The sequence below is a fragment of the Lipophrys pholis genome, assembly GCF_963383615.2.
Source record: "Lipophrys pholis genome assembly, chromosome: 16".
NCBI classification, from domain to species: Eukaryota; Metazoa; Chordata; class Actinopteri; order Blenniiformes; family Blenniidae; genus Lipophrys; species Lipophrys pholis.
The window spans coordinates 23,415,797-23,435,222 of record NC_137634.1 but is presented as its reverse complement, the minus strand read 5'-3'; the positions used below and the strand labels follow the sequence as shown (position 1 = coordinate 23,435,222).

The following is a 19,426-nucleotide window of genomic DNA, read 5'->3' as shown; positions in this document are numbered from 1 at the left end:
TTTAAAGGGCGCACTGCCATTTTTAGCTCGGCAGCTAATAACTCAGGAGGTGGGTGTGGAGGAGGAGGAGGCGGCGCTCGGCGCTGACAGGTTAATGGCCCGTCCACATACTCCGCTGTGAGAGCGGCTCAACAACAAACTGCGGACGTCTTCCTTCCACCATCAGCAGTAAATCAGTGTTGCTGCGGGGAGAGCACAGTAGTCCTCCAGCAGGGTGGGATCCAGTCCGCACCGGCTGCTGCTCCTTCTATGGAAACTACTTTCTGCTGCACAGAGGTCAGAGGTCAACGTACATAGTCTTACATGACTCAACGTCGTCCAGAGATGAGACTGTTGAACATCAGGATCAGGGGTTTATAATGAAGGGTGGCGGGTTTCAGCGTCTCTTTGGGACAGGTACTCAGTGTTCACTCACTGAGACGACTGCAGTTGAACTTTACCACCATTCTCTGTGGTTCTACGTGTCCTTTTTTAATTCTCTACCTCCTGGTGGCTCTTGAGGACTCTTGGGTTTTGTCCCTCGGCGACTGTCATTATTTTCGATAACTCTTGACTCTCTGATTCCTGGTTGTTCTTGATGGAGATCTGAGACTCTCTGTACCTCTTGAGGAGTTCCTGCTGACGTCGTCTCTGAGTCCTGGTACTTCTGACGGCTCCTGTTCATTCTTGATTGATTCTTGAGGATTGTCTCCTAGTGACTGTTACTTATTCTCAATAACTCTTGATGGCTCCTGCTTTCATTTTCATTCCTGATGCCTGCTTTCGAACTTGGTGGATTTGGTGAGTCTTGTTGACTTTGCCTTATTCTTGTATATTCTCAGTGACTCTTGGTCCGATTATGTATTGGCAATCGAGGGAAGTAAGAGAGAGATGGAATGATAAAAAATTTTTTTTTACTTGTGATCATTGACTTCAAGGAGTTTAAGTAGGCTAACATGGCGACATGCACCATGACAGAGACAGAGCAGGTATCATTGATCGTACAGGGTGACGATGGGACAATGTGATTAAGGGCTTGATCGCACAAGAATGAAAAAGAATGTTGGCTGTTCAGTTTTTTTCCCAAACCAGCAGCCTGTTGACATCATGAAAGTATCCAGTAGCAGGTACGACCATCTAATGTGAACCTGGGAAAAAAAACAAGGCGATTCAAGCCTATTGTTGCTGAGTTGGTGAAAAAATGTAATCTTTGTTTGTTTAGCTCTTGTTGACATCTGGTGACTGTTCCTGATTCTCTGTAGTCGAGTCTAAAATAATTGTAGTGGCTTTTGGAGAGTGGCTGGATGACTTGAGGTCTGGTGACTCCTGGTGGGAGCACGTATTGCTTCTTGACGGTTCTCAGTATCTGGTCCTGCTGGCTGGAGGCCTGTGGTTGGTTCTTGGTGATTTTAGGAAACATTTCTTGGTTCCTTTTGCTTCTGTGTGACTGTTGTTGACACTCTGTGGCTGCAGATGCTTCTTGAAGACTTTTTGTTGTCTTTCTCTCTCTCCTTAGTGACTCTCTGTGGTATTGAATGTCTCTCGTTACTTCTTGGTGCCTCCTGTTGCTTGTGGTGGTGGCTCGTTTTTAGTTATTGTTCCCTTTAGGTGACACTCGGCAGCTGATATACTTCGTATTGGCTCTTTATAGCTTGTCTTTTCATGGTGACTCTTGGTGGCTGTTGATTCTTGGTAGTGTGTGTCATCTGGTTGGTGGTCCTGCTGTGGCTGTGAGAAGCTCCCAATGACTCTTGCTGGCAACTTTGTGAATCTCCTGGTCGCCTCAACAAAATTCCAGTTTTCTTTCACCTGTTGAGTGTGAACTTGTGCCTGCACTGAAGCATGGGGGAGTTTGTGGGGTCACAGGGACACTTCATGTTTGAGCAGCAGTAATTGGGTGAATCTGCTGCGAGTCAGACCCTCGAAGCAGCTGGAGCCGACAGGAAACTATCTCCAGCTGATTAAAATGGTTTCTGTGTTACATAAGTGAAGTCTGAGAGTCTCGGCGGACGTAATCAGATTAAGTGAAGCATGCAGACTGAACGCCGTCCTTCCAGCTCGAGGACAGACTGGCCATCAAAGTGTCCGTAAGTCAATAACTGAAGTGCTCTCACAGTCTACATCCCAGAGAAGAAACGGCCTGAAAGGGAGTCAATATTTGAGAAAACACATTCCCATGAAATTCATGAGTACAGTCGTAATGACTTGTATTCTACAAAAACTGACCGCTTTTTCACAATAGTCGACACAATTTCTCTGAATCGAATCTGAATAAAAGCTAAAACTTTGTCTATTCCAGGTTCATCTTTCCCCAGAAAGAGGAAATGAATCGGCGCCATAAAAGGCTTCTTTAGCAAAAAAGACAGAGATTGGAAACGGTCTCAACGTGAATGTGCTCCAACCTTCAGTTAGTTTTCTCACTAATTCACATTGGCTCAAAACCGATCTCAAACCAGTTTAAACCTGATTAAGAACTAAGCTGCACGCATGCAAACATCAGCAATAGAATGAACTGAAATAGACTCGAAAACAGCAACAAAAAATATCAAATTCTAAAAGTTCCAAATTCAAACAAAAATCTTATCTAAACAGAGTTTAAAACCACTGTGATTTAGTTGAAGATTAATGTACACTAAGTTAATTTTATAAAAACCATTAATAAAACAAAACTTATTGGTTCCTTGAGTTTTTTTGTTTATTGACCCCAAACGACTTTGATAATTTTTAATGTAATTAATGTACTTTAGTAGTAGTACAAAGTCAGATCTTCGCTTCCCTGTTTACAAGCTTTCTTCCACTTTGTCTTCTGCCTCCCCACGTTGCGGCTGTCACAACGCTCACGACCACAAGAGGTCGCCATGAACCCGTTTTTGTTTCCCGCTGTGATGGGACCTCCTGCCTCGGCACGGTGGGCTTGATGATGGACGAGTTGTACTGTAAGAAAAGTGGAGGCTGAGTGAAAGCTACTCGATGTTTCTCTTGCAGACGGCACCTCAACACATCCAGGTCCTTCAACGCCACTTGAGCGGTTCCACTCCAACTCTTTAAAAAAAAAAAGCAAGCCAAGACGCGAAGCAGCCGCTCTTTAATCCTCCGTTTGTACTCGTCTCGTGGTTTAAAAGGTTTTGGGGATTTGATCTGCCGTTCCGTCTCGTAAACACTCGGAGCGGCGAACGTATGAACGGCCACTTCAAAGCACAGCACTCAACTTATCAGGGCTCTCCGTCTCTGCTGCAGGACGCAGTCACATAAAAGTATCGCGGATGCCTGTTTCAGCTTCGTTCACTCCTGATTACACATTCCTGTTTAATGCATCAGAAGGCCTCACGTAAATCTCCGAATCCGTGGTGTTTAGGGAACATCGGTAAATCATAGCCTGTCCAGTTTCATGTTAGACATTCAGGTAACATCAGTGCTTCTGAGCCACTGAGGAGCATCAAAACATACACGAGAGGCATTTTCTGAACATCTGAATGTCGGAGCTTTTAAAGAAACGCATGTAAGGTGTTTCCTGAAACTTCATCAGAGAACTCAGAAGTCTGACTTTATAAAGTCATTTTACACAACATAGAGGGGTGTCATCAGCTGCCACGCCCATCTCAACCCTGATGTTATAACAATTCTAACATAACCGGGGTAATAAACACATAGCGGGGGTCAACAGATTATAACAGAAACACAAAAAGCTGTACATATAATTTGCTCAGAAAATAAAATCCTGAGAAATGGCATCCCATAAGTCCTTGCGCTGTCGTACCTGATAGCGCCACTGCCATCCTACAGCCGTCATTACAATGTATTCCTCATTTATTTAGCATAAACTCACAACTTATGACAAACTTGCCTAAAAAGTTCATTTGTATTATTTTTAAATATTTTACAAAATATATTGTTTATCATTTCAAGTGAAAATGCATCTTTTTTTTTCTTTTTTCTTTTTTCTTCAGTTTTTGGTTTCAGAAAAGTTTCACGTCTACACAGCAACTTTCTGAAAACGATGTAGTTGGCATGCCAGGCCACAAGTTGGCGCTGTCGGTTGTTTTCATAATGAAACCACACACACACACTTGCGTGCATAGAACAATACACTCTAAACAATAACAATGGGAGTACACAGACATTTGACTGGACCTATTGTAAATTGACTGCTATTACAGGAGACTAAATAATAAAACTGCCAAGTCCCTGGAGAATATGGACTGGAAGTCATGACACCCTGGATCCCGCCATGTTTGTTAAGGTCCGTCTACTTTTATTAGGGTGTTCATTAGCAGTAGCAGTGAATCCATCGTCAACAAGGAGACGGGCCCTGAGCATTAACAAAAAGTCTTGTTTTCATCCAGCCGGAGCGTTTTCAAAAACGTATGTTTTCTCTGGCTCCGAGCACTGCTGTCGGTGTAAACAGACACCCGAAACGTAATCAAGGTTTTCACTTGAAATCGTTGCCGTGTCAACAGACCCTGAGACACAGAGAATACCACGAGGTAAACCTGATGAACTGGTGGCGACTGGAGGAAGAGCCGGAGACTTTATACTGGAGGTTGATGAAGACGGACCTCAAGTGTGCAGCCCAGCCAGACTCCGCCCATAACACACACACACACACACACACACACACACACACACACACACACACACACACACACACAATGGAGAGGAGACATGGCAGAACAAGGACAATCGCAAAAATTACAGCAGGAGTCATGACGAGGAGCATGAGCTCAAAATATTTGAACACTTAGGATTTTTCTTCATAACAGACGCCGTAGTTTTCACAAGTATAAGTAAAACTTTGTTGGAATAACTAAAAATAAACAAATGTGAGGATTTTTTGCATTTCAGCTCGTAATGTTGAATATGAACTATTGAAAAACATTTATGAATTGACGGGTGTGAGTGAGGTTTTAATGAAACATCTGTGACTTGTAGCTCTTAATAATGTTCGTGACGTGTTCAGAGAACTTTATTTAACCTGAGCATCAACTGACACACCAAGCGTCTGTAAACTGAACCGTCTGTCAGTGTACGTGAGACAGTTGGATAACATCGGTACTGTTGCATGGAAGGCATCTCAGGAATATTTATATTTTCAGCGTCTTGAGGGCATATTTCGAATTCAGCATTCACCTTATAGAACCTCTGTCTCTGTCCCGCTTTGTGTCGAGTTGTGTCTTTCCCAGATTCAGTAACTGCGACATCCGTCATCAATCAGGTGAAGCAAAAGGGGGAAAAAAATCATGAATTTACAGCCAAGATTACTTCAGCTTCCTCATCATCATCATCATCATCATCATCATCATCATCATCATGATGAAGGTTACATAATCAATGACTCAGTGCAGACACGCCAAGACGTCTGCAATCGATGCATCTATTAGTGAGGAGCTTCAGGATGTCACCCCTGGTACGTGTGTGTGTGTGTGTGTGTGTGTGTGTGTGTGTGTGTGTGTGTGTGTGTGTGTGTGTGTGTGTGTGTGTGTGTGTGTGTGTGTGTGTGTGTGTGTGTGTGTGTGTTTTTAAGCCAAACTGGTTAAAGCTGACTGAATACTAAGATGCTGATTAGTGATTATGAACATCATGTAGCCGCTGACACGTCAACATCAGCAACAACCACACTCTGTCTGCATGGTGGGGGGGTGGGGGTGGGGGGGTCCGGGGGGGGGGGGGGGGGGGGTCCAGGGGTGGGGGTTGGTCGGCGGGGGTCCCGGAGTGCAGGTGGAGGAAGAGGAGGAGGGAGGAGGTGGAGATGGATAGATGGGTGGAGGTCAGAGTCTCGTCAGCATGACGCAGTTGGATGGAAGCGAGGTCGACCTTCGGTCCGCCGCGAGCTGATGTCATCTTATTGGCTGTTGCCGTGACGACCTGACCGATGGTTACATGAGGTGTCTCCCATCATGGCCATATTTTTATTTGTGTGACTGACTCACAGGAGGAAACAACGAGCGTACTCATGTTTCCATTCATGCTGCTGCTGCTGCTGGAAACGACCAGCAGGGGGCGCTCGTCCTGCAGAAAACAGAGAGAAACTAGATAATTAGAATTTTGAGTTTCCTTTTTTCTTCAACGTAGGTTTGAAAACATACGGTGGCCCAGAAGGGCCAACAACACAACACACCAACAAAAGCCACAACACACCAACAAAAGCCACAACACAACAACAAAAGCCACAACACACCAACAAAAGCCACAACACAACAACAAAAGCTGCAACACAACAAAAGCCACAACACAACAACAAAGAGTCAAAACACAACAACAAAAGCCACAACACACCAACAAAAGTCACAACACAACAACAAAAGCCACAACACACCAACAAAGAGTCAAAACACAACAACAAAAGCCACAACACACCAACAAAAGTCACAACACAACAACAAAAGCCACAACACACCAACAAAAGCCACAACACAACAACAAAAGCCACAACACAACAACAAAAGCTGCAACACAACAACAAAAGCCACAACACACCAACAAAAGCCACAACACAACAACAAAAGCCACAACACACCAACAAAAGCCACAACACAACAACAAAAGCTGCAACACAACAACAAAAGCCACAACACAACAACAAAGAGTCAAAACACAACAACAAAAGCCACAACACACCAACAAAAGCCACAACACAACAACAAAAGCCACAACACAACAACAAAAGCTGCAACACAACAACAAAAGCCACAACATAACAAAAGTCACAACACAGCAACAAAATGCCACAACGGAAGGACGCAGCATTCAGAGAGCTTTAAAGAACTTTTGTTGTTGTGTTGTGACTTTTGATATTGTGTTTTGGCTTTTGTTGGTGTGTTGTGTTGTTGGCCCTTCTGGGCCACCGTAAAAACAGATGTTTTTAGTTTACACCAGTTGTTGAGTTGAGTTCCTCACATTTAAAACACTTAAAGACCCCATGAAATTACTTCTTTTAAAATGATGTCCGAGGGATAATTATTCATTTGTCTCTTGAGTTATTGTTGTACTTAACATCAGATTCCTTCAGTTAAATGATGATTAATGTCTGATGACATCATTAGGCACTTTACGACGTGTCCTGATTCTTCAGCCAATAGAAATATTTAAATTCAGTTTGACGTGTTTTTACAGGAAATATGTCAAAATACTGAATCAAACGTCAGTCAGTGTTTCCGAGCATGTCAAAGTGAAGACAACCAATTGGAAAATTGAGCAAACTGAAAAGTTGTCTCTTGTTTAGGGATTGCTGCTAAATTGTAGTATTACCAATGACAGAACCAATTCACATGAAGCATTTTATAAAACATTGCTGATCTGAGCAAATTTTATTACATACATGAGAGACATTCAGAGAAAGAATGTGAATTATCAAACGTACTCACACACGTGTGGCATGTAAGGAACATTTTGATAATAAAGCGTCCTACTTCACTGAGCTCATGTTTAGGAAACACGGGTGAATCCATCCATGGTGGCTGTGAGGCGTTCAGAGAACATCTGGAAATTGAACCATCTTTGTGACATTCAGAAAATGTTGGTAAACCGTAACTTGCACATGTGAAGTATTTTATGGCATTCGAGGTATTTATTTTATTATGAGCATCTGTAAATTGTAGCATCTATTAAAAACTGCGAAATGGAATACAACTAAGAATTAAAGTGGACCAATGTGGCGGCCCTCTGGAGCAGCTCAGATATCATCTGACCACAAAAAAAGCAAAATGTCAACAAAAAACTAAAACTTTGTTCCACCAAATCAACTCATGAGCATCAATAACATCCAAACTTACAATCCCTAGTAAAATACCCCGGGGTACATTTCTGCACACGAGATCTGTGTAGCATGCTAAGCATAGCGTTGATTCAGGTTCCTGTTGCAGAGCTGCTGGATCCTCATTCATACGGAAACACTCGACGCTCACAAGTGGACCCTTCGATATGTTCATGATATCATGCAGAGGAATAATGTCATTAGCATGAGTGGAGCCTCACGGCCATTTAGCAGGATGCTAATGTGAGCTGAAGAGGCTCGGACACGGAGGAGAGACGAACCGAGGCGAGGAGAAGGAGAACGAGGGTATTGACATTCTAAATGTGTCTATATTTACACTCGTTTCATGTTTTATTCATTTAATTCTTAGTTAAGGTGTCGACGCTGCAGGTTTGATGCTCATGTGGCGAGCAGCTCTTTGTGTTTCAGGACTCTTTTTACTGAAGGTGAAATTAAAATCGAAGGTCAGAGCTCACGTTTGGATGACGATAACAGCAGATGAGATTTGTTGGTCCCCATAAAGCAGTGATTCACACACCCGCAGCAGTAAGAACACTCATTAAACGTCATTGTGTTTCCTGTCAGACAAAACCCAACTTCCCTGCTGCCTCTGAAGGAAAAACTACAGACAGATGCATCATGGGAGCTCCTCCTGCTCCTGATGATGATGTTACAATTTAATATGTTGTACAAATATATAAATACATGAAGTGTTTATATTTCCAGCAGCAGGAATGTGATTAAAGAGGAATGTTTGGTAAAATCATGTCGGAGAGACGCGAGGCCAGAAATAACTGACCTTTCACCTCTGAATGTTTTCACTTTATCGGGGACGAGAGCTGATCTGATGAGCAGGGCAGGCGGGAAATCGAACCGTCCGTCACGTGGCTGAGCTCAATGGACCACTATTATGAACGTCTGGTGGAAACGCAGGTTAGAAACACACTGAGGGTGCAAACAGATACAAGGATGAACACTGGACATTTACTCATCTGTGTTTCACACTAACATACTGAGCCACTGCAGAATGAACAACATTGTCTGTGGGCAATATTCCGATTGCCACTGTCTGTGAACACTTCTGAAAACCATTGTCTGTGAACACTTCTGAAAACCATTGTCTGTGAGCACTTTGAAGGAACTATCCTCTGTGAACATTTCTCATAACAGTAGATTGTAAAGACTTCCTACCTAGATTCAATAAATACGGACTAAAACCATTGTCTGTGAACACTTTGAAAATCCACTGTTTACAACTTATTAACATTGTCTGTGAGGACTGTCGTCTGTCAATATTTATATAAAAAACAATGTGTGAACACTTCTTAAAACCATTATCTGTGAACACTAAACAAATATTGTCTGCATGAGACATCTGAAAACCATTGTCTATGAACACTTTCATAATATCATCTTGTGTGAAAACCTTTGAACAAACTACGGTCTGTGAACTATTCTGAATAACATCTTAAAACCATTGTGTGTGAATACTTCATAAAACTTTGTGAACACTTTAGAAACCACTGTCTAAGAGCACTTTTAGAAAACCGTTATCAGTGACAACTGTTGCGGGGAAAAAACGGTCTGTGAACAAAACATGAAAAAGAACGTGCTTTGTTAATATCCTTCTAAAACCATTGTCTGTGAGCACTTGGAAACTATTTGAAATGGAAATCCACTGCCTGTATGGACTATCATATCATTGTCTATAGACAAAAAACAAACAAACAACAACTTTGTAAACACTTTTACTTGAATAAAAACAAACAGTTTGTGAAGACAACCATTGTCTGATTGCCAACAAACAGTTATGGAAACCATTGTCCGTGAGAATTTCTGGAAGCAACTGTAAACCGCTCTCAACCACTGCATGTGAACTATTCTTAAAAACACTGTCAGCACGTTGAATGGAAAGATAATGAAGACTTCTGAAAATCTTAGTGAGCAACACTCGTGGAAACCATTGTCTGTGAGCACTATTGGAAGCTATTGAAATCCCATTGTCTGTGTGCACTGGTTCAAAACCTTGTCTGCAAAATATGGACAGTATCTTTTGTAAAGACTGTCTAAAACCATCTGAGAGAAATAAAATGAACAAAAATTAAAATAAAAAAACCTAGTAAAGATTTTTGAAAACCATTGTCTGCAAACAGTAATGCATTAAAGCATTAAAGCGTTTCACCACTGTCTGGTGCCTTCATGAACAGTTTTATTGCAGTTTTACCAGATTTTTGTATGTTCTTACAGAATATTTGTGTTTGTTGTTTCTTATATTGCAGATTTATATCATTTCTTTGAGTTTCGCCTCCTAAAAGAAGTGTTGAGCCTCAGAGTGTCGGATTCTCTGTCTTTGTTTTGCTTCTTGTTGCTGGTTTTCCTTCTTTCCAGGTCGTCGGGCTGCAGCAGCAGTCTGACTCTAAAAATATCGGAAAGGGGAAGTCAGAGCGGTGAGTCGGCGTCTGGCTTGTTTTCCGTCCATCGGGAGACTCGACGACATGCCGCCGCTGCTGTTTCACACCTTCACCTGCGTCTGCGTCCTCTCAGGTCAGTCTGACGGTCCACACGGCGCAAAGACGGACGAGAGACAGACGGGAGCTTTTCATGCCCCGAACAATGGAGCTGGGAGGTTTTCATTGTTCGCCACATATGGACTGAATTCAAGCAGTGACGCGTGTTGAGATGGATCACATGTATCAACATCGTTTATCATGAACGTGAGGCGGGTGGATGAACTCCTGCAGTGAAAGCTTCTCCCGCTAAGTTTCACCTGATTTAAAGGGGCGGGGCTTATTAATGCAATTGGTGACTTATTGCTCGGAAACAATTTTACTCAAAAGGACCGAAAATGTGAAACAAATTGTGTTGTTTTTTTGGGGAGAATCGAATGCTCAGGGTAAAAGCGAAAAGTCTTGCGTTAACTCTCAAGGTGTTATGTGTCATTGTTTGGTTAATAATGATTAACTTTAACTACCATTCTTAGGGTGACGTTAGCATTGCTAATGTTTTGCGTCCATATGCTAACAACTACAAATCTGAAAATAAAGTTTTACAGTTTTATTGCCTAAAAACAACAAATCTGGAAAAAGAAAATAGCTATATTTGTAAAACTAGCATTTTTGCATGAAAAACATAAATGTGTAGCCCATCAGTAGCATTACTAGCCAGGTCAATATGGCTGCTAAATGGACAAGTTACGTTATTATCCTGGAAAGCAGTAATTTGAAGTCATTGCAGAGAGTTTTGAAGGGAAATTTTTTTTTTATAAAATACATTTTGTGGAATAAACGTCATCAAACGCAGAAGCTGCTGATGCGAGTTGCTTCAATAAGGCCAGATGTTAGATTTGTCTTCTGTATTTTCATACTCCGTGTCTTCTTCTCCATTTTGGGTGTATTTCTGTGGCAGCAATACAGCACCATCTACTGGCCTGGCATATGTACTACATCATTTTGAGTAGTTTTCATGGTGTCGCCTGGATGCAGATGTTTCCCGTGTGGCCAGAAAACTTTTAAAGAACGACGGGGAGAAAAATTATCATTTGGTCTCGTGTGGACCATCAGCTATGTCGTAGGCTAACATTTTGTAGCATTAGCTTCACAGCTCGTAATTTCAAGGTAGCACCTTCTGTTCTAGTTACTGTCTTTGCCTGACACTAGCATTTTGAAGTGAACCATTAAGAACTTGCTTATCGATAATAACACCTGTCACGGGCTTCAGAGTCCGTATTTTTCCAAAAACCATTTAATTTTCAAGACAAACGACTACAAGCGAGCTAATGGTGCACAGCTAGCTTAGCATCTTGTCAACAAACCCTATGTATTGTAAAAGAAACGACATTTGATTCTGACTCTAGCCTGAAAACTTACATTTTTAGCCATGGTGCTACCATTCCTAGCCAGGTGAATAGCATTGTTATTATCATATACTTACACTGTTAGCCTAGCAGGTAGCAATTCTTCCTGAACAATTAAGGTTATAAGAACTAGTAACTAAGATTCTAATGCTAAGAATTTGCATTCTCAGCTTTGCAGCCATTAGGCAGAAGCCAATAACGTTTGAAAAGGAACAAGTTTCCATTTTTAGTCCAAGAATTGGCATTCTTGTGTTCGCAACAGCTTGTAGTATATGGCATAGCAGTTAGCATTCTGCATGAAAGGACTAACATTTATATGCTCACAATTCTTAAGTACAATTTAAAAGGTAATAAGTATTTAAAGAAGATATTAAAAGGTAAAAAAAAAAGACCATTCTTCATCAAGTAAGTAATGTTTTTTTCACACTTAGTTTCATAACTGGACAGAATTTCAAAGGAAATATTTTGAATCCATATTCTTGCAATTAGCAGTAAGTTGATAAGCCCTGTTATGCTCACAACTTTGAAATTTAGATCATATTTATATATAAACGTACTTATATATATTTCTTTTAACAAAGAATGTAGAGCTAGTGACTAACATTTAAATGTCAGCAGCTGAAATGGATGAATGTTAACTTTAACTGTTTGAAATAATTCAGGATTTTAATTTAAAGTTCTGCTGGTTTTCAGGTATCAATAATGAGCTGCAGTCTGAGTTTGTTTCTGGATCTCATGTCCCTCATCAGCCTCTGTAATCACAGTTTGATGCACCAGCAGCGCCTGGTGGCTGTCAGAGGAACTGCAGCCTCCACACACCTGAACTTGCAGAACCAGAGATGTTCTTCAACATGCTTTGTGTTTGTCTCAGTGCTGGAATGCGGGTCAGCCGTCACCACGGAGACGGTGGTCGGGGTTGTCGGGCAGGCGGCGATGCTGCCGTGTCGTTCGGAAGCGGCGGAGCAGCGAGGGCTGGACGTGTGCTGGGGGAGGGGAGAGCCCTCACTGTTCGGCTGCCACAACACTGTGATCCACAGCGCTGGAAACAGAGTCGCATACAGGGAGTCATATAGGTACACCTCCACTGAATAGACCAGACCAGACCAGACCAGACCAGACCAGATCAGATCAGATCAGATCAGATCAGATCAGATCAGATCAGATCAGATCAGACCAGACCAGACCAGACCAGACCAGACCAGACCAGACCAGATCAGATCAGATCAGATCAGATCAGATCAGATCAGATCATATTGTGTTTCTGGTCTCCAGGTTCTCAGTGTCCTCCTCCTCCTCCCTGTCCATCTCGGACTTGCGGCCGTCAGACTCTGGTTTCTACCACTGCAGAGTTCAGCTTCCCGGACTCTTCAATGACGAGACGTCGTCCGTCCACCTCATCATCCTCCACCGTACGTCCGCTCCGCAGGCTCTCAGCGCTGGCCTTCATCACTTCCAATCTGAGCGCTTGCTTGTTCTCGTCCTGCAGCCCCCCCCCAGCCCCCCGGCCCCCCAGCAGCTGAAGCTTCACAGGTCTCAGACAAGAAGGACGAGGGGTTCCTGAACGCACCACAGACCACAACTGCTCGGGAGCAGTCAGGTAGGCCCACTCTGCTCAGCCTACTAATTATAAACTCCTTCTTCACGCTGTCGACAATTAATTCCACGTTGTGTTGTCAGGACCCGTCACAGAGCAAGAAGACACTGGAGAAGACACCACGGAGCCGATGGCAGCCCCGGTCCTGGTAACACTTTTTGCTTTTGTTTTTTGGTTCGGTTGCGTCTGGGCGTCTCAGCTTCCTGGATCTGAAGTGTGTGGTTGTTTGTTTGTGTGCAGTCGTCCATCCAGAAGCAGCAGATTGAAAATCCTCTTCAGATGTTCGTTGGAAACACAGTCCGACTGTCCTTCATCGTCTTCGTCCCGGCTCTGCTGCTCACTGCTGCCTACAGTCAGTTTGTTCTATAACCTCGTCTATGGGCAGGTCTGAGTCCATGTCTGACACAACAGCTGGAAATAATCCAAAATGACCTTATAGCAAGTCCAGAACTACGTCTAAATCACATCTCTTCCTGAACCAGGTCTAAAATAAGCGTCAAAACCAGGTCTAAAGCCAGAACCAAGTGTAAAAGTAGTCAAAAGGCTAATGTCAGGTCTACACATCTATTAAAACCATTGTGAAACAAGTCATCAAATAGTGTAAATAGTCTAAAACAAATGTTTAAAACTAGAACTGAAGCCAAATTCACAATCAGTCTAAAACTACACAAACAAAATCTGAAACTGATTTATCGAGTCTGAAACTCGTTCAAATTCAACTTACAAATACTTCAAAAATATGTCTATTCTCTACTAGTCTGAGTCTCTCTGGTGTCAGATCTCTTATACAACTCACAGCAGAGACACTAAAGGACATCAGGACGTCCCACAGCAGTTTGTGTGTTTTAAAACAACTGGTCTTGTTCCTCAGCATTTATTGGTGTCGGGTCTGTGAATTGCTTTAGTTTCAGACTCCGACAATCTGTCTGCTGAAGTTTCATGGTGGCCACAGCTGACTGCTGCTGATGACATTTACCTTCAGTTTCATCTGATTTACTCTAACCACGCCCACTTAGGTGTAACCTTGTTTGACACTTTCTTTCACTGAGATATACTACATCATCCTCTGCATATGTGGATTTCTTACATGCAGAAACTGAGTGGATCTATACGGAGAAGAAAAACATTTAAAAGGGGCTTTAAGGCCTCTGGTTGAGTTCGTTGATGATTTTATGATGAAAACACATCACCACCTAGTGGCCTGACGTGTAAACTACAGCATTTTGAGCATTTCTGTGGTTCTGGTGGTCATTTTCAAAAACTATTCTGTTTTTATTCGATCGTTGTCATATAAAAAGAGCCTTTCTGTCTAACCTCCATCAACGGGGACATTTCTGAATGATTGATACTTTTAAGAATCAGACTCCAGCTGCTGCTTTCACACACATAATATTTCTGTATATTCTCAGAGACTTTATCCAGACCGGAGCGGCTAGTTTAATAACAAATCCATCGTCATAGCAGGAAATATTAATTCTGTGTGTTTGTAATCAGCAAGTTCTTCTCAGTGTTGAGCTGATTCCATGTTTGTGTTCTGCAGGAGTCTGGAGGTCGACTCCCCGGTCAGAGAAGGACACGAGGCACGGCCAGTCAGTGGGGGAGGAAGAGGACGACACCGCGGTGTGAATCCTGCACTTTGTACTGACTTTATCTTCTACTTTTGTCACCATGAAGCCAAACAGTAGAGATAAGTCACCACTGAGACTTTGATTAGCTCCAAGCTCCCTAATGATCGGGAAGAAGACAATCAACTGAGTGGAGTCATTACTGATTGTAAACCACGACTACAGCTTGAAAATAACCGTAACGTTCACATTTCTTTCTTTTTTTTAAACTAATTCCATCTCCCAGGTCTATTCTTCAGCTTGTATAGCTTGTTGTGTACCAAAAGGCTTTGTATGAGATCCTCTGCCATTTTAATGGAATTTTATCGGCAGATGAAACTCTAGTTTATATTAATTTCTTAAGTTTATCAGAGTAAACCTAGACTAAGATCTATAGACACAAGTCATTATTTGTTGCTTGTTTCTTGCGACAAATGTATGTGATTGTCATTGCTAATGATTAAAGTACCAACACTGTGAAGTCCTCACTCCATCGAGCTCTGACTGTTAAATCTCATTTAACAGTCAGAGCTTTATTTTTATTTTAATAGTTAAGATTATGTGTCCTTCAGATTTTTATTCTTTTTCATAGGTATTTTTCATTGTTGTTTTAAGAACTGTTTTGGTGTTGTCAAGCCTTTTTTTTTAACATTGTTGGCAAAAGTGATATAAATATGTTTATTCAGTGAATTTGGTCTCAGCTTCTTGGTATGTTTATCAAAAGTCTGCAGATTCTGTTGCACAGCCTGTGACATACACAGTTTGGCGTCTTATTTTCTTATCTTGCTTGAAACATATTGATATAAATACTAATTCATTTTACAGTTTTTATGAAGATTGTTTGAGGCACCAGTGAAAACAAGTATGACTGATCAACAGTTTGTGGTTCGCACTGAGAAATCTCTTTTCTTATCTTTTCGTCTGACACAGATTTCGGCTCGACCAGAATCAGACATAAACCAACATTACTAATTTCTTTGCTCCACTGTGGTGGAACCCAACGGGAAGAAGGTTAGAAACTGTGAAGTAACATGAAAAAAGATTAAATCTATAAACAAACAAAATGCAAAACAAGGTTTTACAATGTGTAAACATGGTGAAGTAAACCTGTCCTGAATAAACTAGTAGATTAATGAAGTCAATACTTCTCATTATAATTCTATTTACTAGAAAGGTGTTAGAAACCAAGCAGAAATTATAGATGATTATTCTGTACTAATTAAAATAGTAATGTTTCCGCCCGGTTTCGAACCGGGGACCTTTCGCGTGTGAGGCGAACGTGATAACCACTACACTACGGAAACTGCTGTGGAAGCTGACTGTGCCTTTATGTAAAGATCGTACCGTAACACGTGCAAGCGTGAGACAATTTGTATCTAATATGGACGGTGGAGAGACATGTGAGTTTCCGTAGTGTAGTGGTTATCACGTTCGCCTAACACGCGAAAGGTCCCCGGTTCGAGACCGGGCGGAAACATCTCTTTTACTTTTTCTGCTTCTACAATTTCTAGTGACGTTTATTTAAGTCTAGCAAGATTTTAAAGAGGGATAACGCATTTCCTGTCATCTCCGACACAATCTTCTGCTAATTTATATTTAATTGTGACAGGAATTACAATCTACTGTTATACAAAACAACAAGCAACAAATAAGTAATTTAACCGCAAAATACATCATTTAATTCCCCAGCAGGACGCTTTCAAGATCATTAAAGCTTGACCATGTATAAATGAAAATTATAGCTGCCAAAAATAACGCCTTAATTTAATTAATTGATTTGAAATGTTTAATTCGTTAAAAAAAAAAAAAAAAAAAAAAGAATAACGTAATTAACGCATTTTTGTTTACTTCCGGTTTTTGTTTTTTACTCCCTTGGAGCAGCAGCATGTGCAGCGTCAATGGGTGCAGCACCGTGGCTCCAGAGCAGCGTAGTACCCAGTGGAATAATATTAAGGCAGAAAGTTTCACTTTAAAAAGTTACCTGAGGCTGATTGACAAAGTGAAAGTCATTACCTTTACTTTGAAAAGCCGAATTTAACGACCATAGAAGTAATTCTTCAGCAAAACATGCATGTTGCCAGGTTGGCTGACCAGGAGCCACTATAGTGCTAAAACTGGAGGAAATACTCGAGGTAAAATATCAATTTCACCTCTTTCTCTCTTTCCCTGGCTCTCCTGTATACTGTGTGTGTGTGTGTGTGTGTGTGTGTGTGTGTGTGTGTGTGTGTGTGTGTGTGTGTGTGTGTGTGTGTGTGCGCGCGCGCGCGCAGACTCTCTCTGCCTGCTACTTTCTCTCTCTCTGTCCCTCATGTGTGGATATTACAGTATATTATTGCCACTTTGTTCATGTAATAAGTTCACAACTTTGTTTCTAGAAATATTCAAATTCTCCAGGCGGTGGACCTGCACTCTAACAAACCCCAGACTTCTGCTAGATGTTTATTAATTAAATGATCTATGTTTTTATTATTTTGCTAATCTTGGAGAGAAGCAGCATTCACGCAAGGCTAAAAGGACCTTATTAAAATGGTCTTTGAATTTAAATATAGCCTCTGTGTGTCGAGTCGACATTAATTCCGTGGTTTTCCCTGAATTACAAGCTTCTGTCTTCAGTAGAAAAACAATGCAATTAATTGCAGAAAATTGGGCAATTAATTTGTAATTTTTTTTATTCGATTGACACCACTAAAATGAATACATGTTCACAAATATATAACTAGACTACTTGAGGCGTCTTTCAGAAAAACACACATAAAAAGAAAAGACTACACTGAAAGTTTCAACACATATCTCGTCCACCTGAGATGTTTCAGTGTTGGTTGAAGCCATAAATCATAAGTAGGCGATAGACGTATAAGACAATAGGAAAAAGAAGATAGGAAATGCCGTATTTGCTTAAAATTGGCCAAATAAATGTGCCGTGCTGTTTTAAATGATCCCTTATGATTGCCAGATCACTGCCACACAGTGCAGCCAGGAGTGCAATGATCTAAATACCAAATAAACAACCAGTGAACAAATACAGACCATCTAACTCCTCAGGTCCAGACTGTTTATTCACATCTCAAAAACACAGCCGCACTCCTTTTGAAGACGTGAAATATCCACATTTTGGACAGGAAGGTCCGATGGTTTGAGAGAGAGAGAGAGGCGAAAGAGTCTATGTGATTCAATAATCCAGGTTCAGAGGGTCATGGCCGAGCAGAAGTGACCTCCTCTGAACCCCGTGTGACCTCGTGTGAATGAAGTGACCACGTTAAATGTAGTTACAGAACACGACCGAGTATAAAGAGCCACAGCCTGGGCCCTGTGGCTCATTAACTCGACCTGAGGTCATCAGAGTTTGGAAACGTTTCAACTCAAAATGCTTCGATTTTGTATTTTTGTTTCAGAAAAGTGTTGCACTTAGACACCAACGTTTTGAAAAGGGACATCTGTTTCCACGGAAACGGCAGAAAAGCTGAAAACGATGTAGTGAGCATGTTGGTCCAGGAGAGGGTGCTGTTGGTTGTTTTTCTAATGAAACCACAAACACGAGGACAAAACGCTATAAACACCAACAATGGGAGTACACGGACAGACGACCACGTTTCATTGTTATTACGGTGACTGTCAAAATAAAACTACCAAGTCCCAGGAGACTATGGACTGGGAGTCATGACACCACGGAGGAAACATTGTTCCGATTGTCTCTACTGAGCATGTGCACAGCTCTTCACTACAGCCGTGGTGCGCATGAGCAGTAGCAGCGTTTCAGAAAAGCTGTGTTTTCCCCTGTTTCTACGGAGTCTGAGCATTTTCGAAAAAGTTTCATTTTCCGTCTCTCCGGGCACCGCTGTCGTGTAAACACACGCAACCAAAGTTTGTGTACATGTTTCTCAGCCTGCGTTTGCTGCATCCCTGCAGAGTAGAGGGCTGCAGCCACAGTAGAGGGCTGCAGGGCTGCAGGGCTGCAGGGCTGCAGGGCTGCAGGGCTGCAGGGCTGCAGGGCTGCAGGGCTGCAGGGCTGCAGGGCTGCGGTTCTCGGCTCGTGCTCACTCGGCTTCAGGCGAATCGGAGAAGCGAAACTCTGCATCCGAGGTTCAGGAAACAGCTGCGAGCCGATGCTGCAAAGAGGAAGTCAGCTGACCGCACTTTAAAAGTCATCTGCCCGGAGCCGCAAGAAGCCGCGACTTCCCTTGAAACTGCAACCCGGTGTGATTCTGCACCTTAATGAACCAGTCTGATGGAACACCGTGTCAACAACGTCCAGAATGAGTTATTCCTCTTTTTTTTGTGGTATCATGTAAATATCACTGAACAATAAATTCCAGATGTGAAAGGAAAAGCTCACAGTTCTCTCTTTTTAAGATTAAATCATTTAAGTCTATATTATGATAAAATTTTGCAGTGAAGTTTCCAACATCTATGAATCAAACTGTGTGAGGAGTCCGTCATGGTTCATGTTTGCCTGGTGTGTTTTGTGAGTTAAAGAGAAGCACGGCGCAAACAGAAAACAGGGCAGATCAGGACAGATGTTTTTGTCTGAGACAAGAAATCTGTCCTGATCTGCTGTTTGTGATGTCAGCGGATCGGATTCACGGGTCCAGAGCGATGCTGGACAAAACTAAACTTACAGATATATAAGACGGGACAGATTCATAGCT

At 42.0% G+C, this 19,426-nt stretch overlaps 1 protein-coding gene across 2 annotated transcripts; it reads left to right on the top strand.

Moving 5' to 3' along the window:
* Nucleotides 1-10,141: 10,141 nt before the first annotated feature.
* Nucleotides 10,142-15,468, top strand: LOC308122285 (uncharacterized protein). Of its 2 annotated transcripts, XR_013936134.1 has the most exons (8): nt 10,142-10,273; nt 12,454-12,655; nt 12,855-12,991; nt 13,069-13,179; nt 13,260-13,324; nt 13,417-13,528; nt 14,717-15,153; nt 15,310-15,468. XR_013936134.1 is itself a non-coding variant. In XM_080484027.1 (7 exons), exons 1-7 carry the CDS (start codon nt 10,225-10,227, stop codon nt 14,800-14,802), a joined length of 762 nt encoding a protein of 253 aa, XP_080340153.1. In that variant the 5' UTR covers nt 10,202-10,224; the 3' UTR covers nt 14,803-15,468. The 2 variants fall into 2 exon arrangements, 1 of the variants encoding a protein (XP_080340153.1); XM_080484027.1 differs by having other exon boundaries at nt 10,202-10,273; nt 14,717-15,468.
* The last annotated feature ends 3,958 nt before the right edge of the window (nt 15,469-19,426 follow it).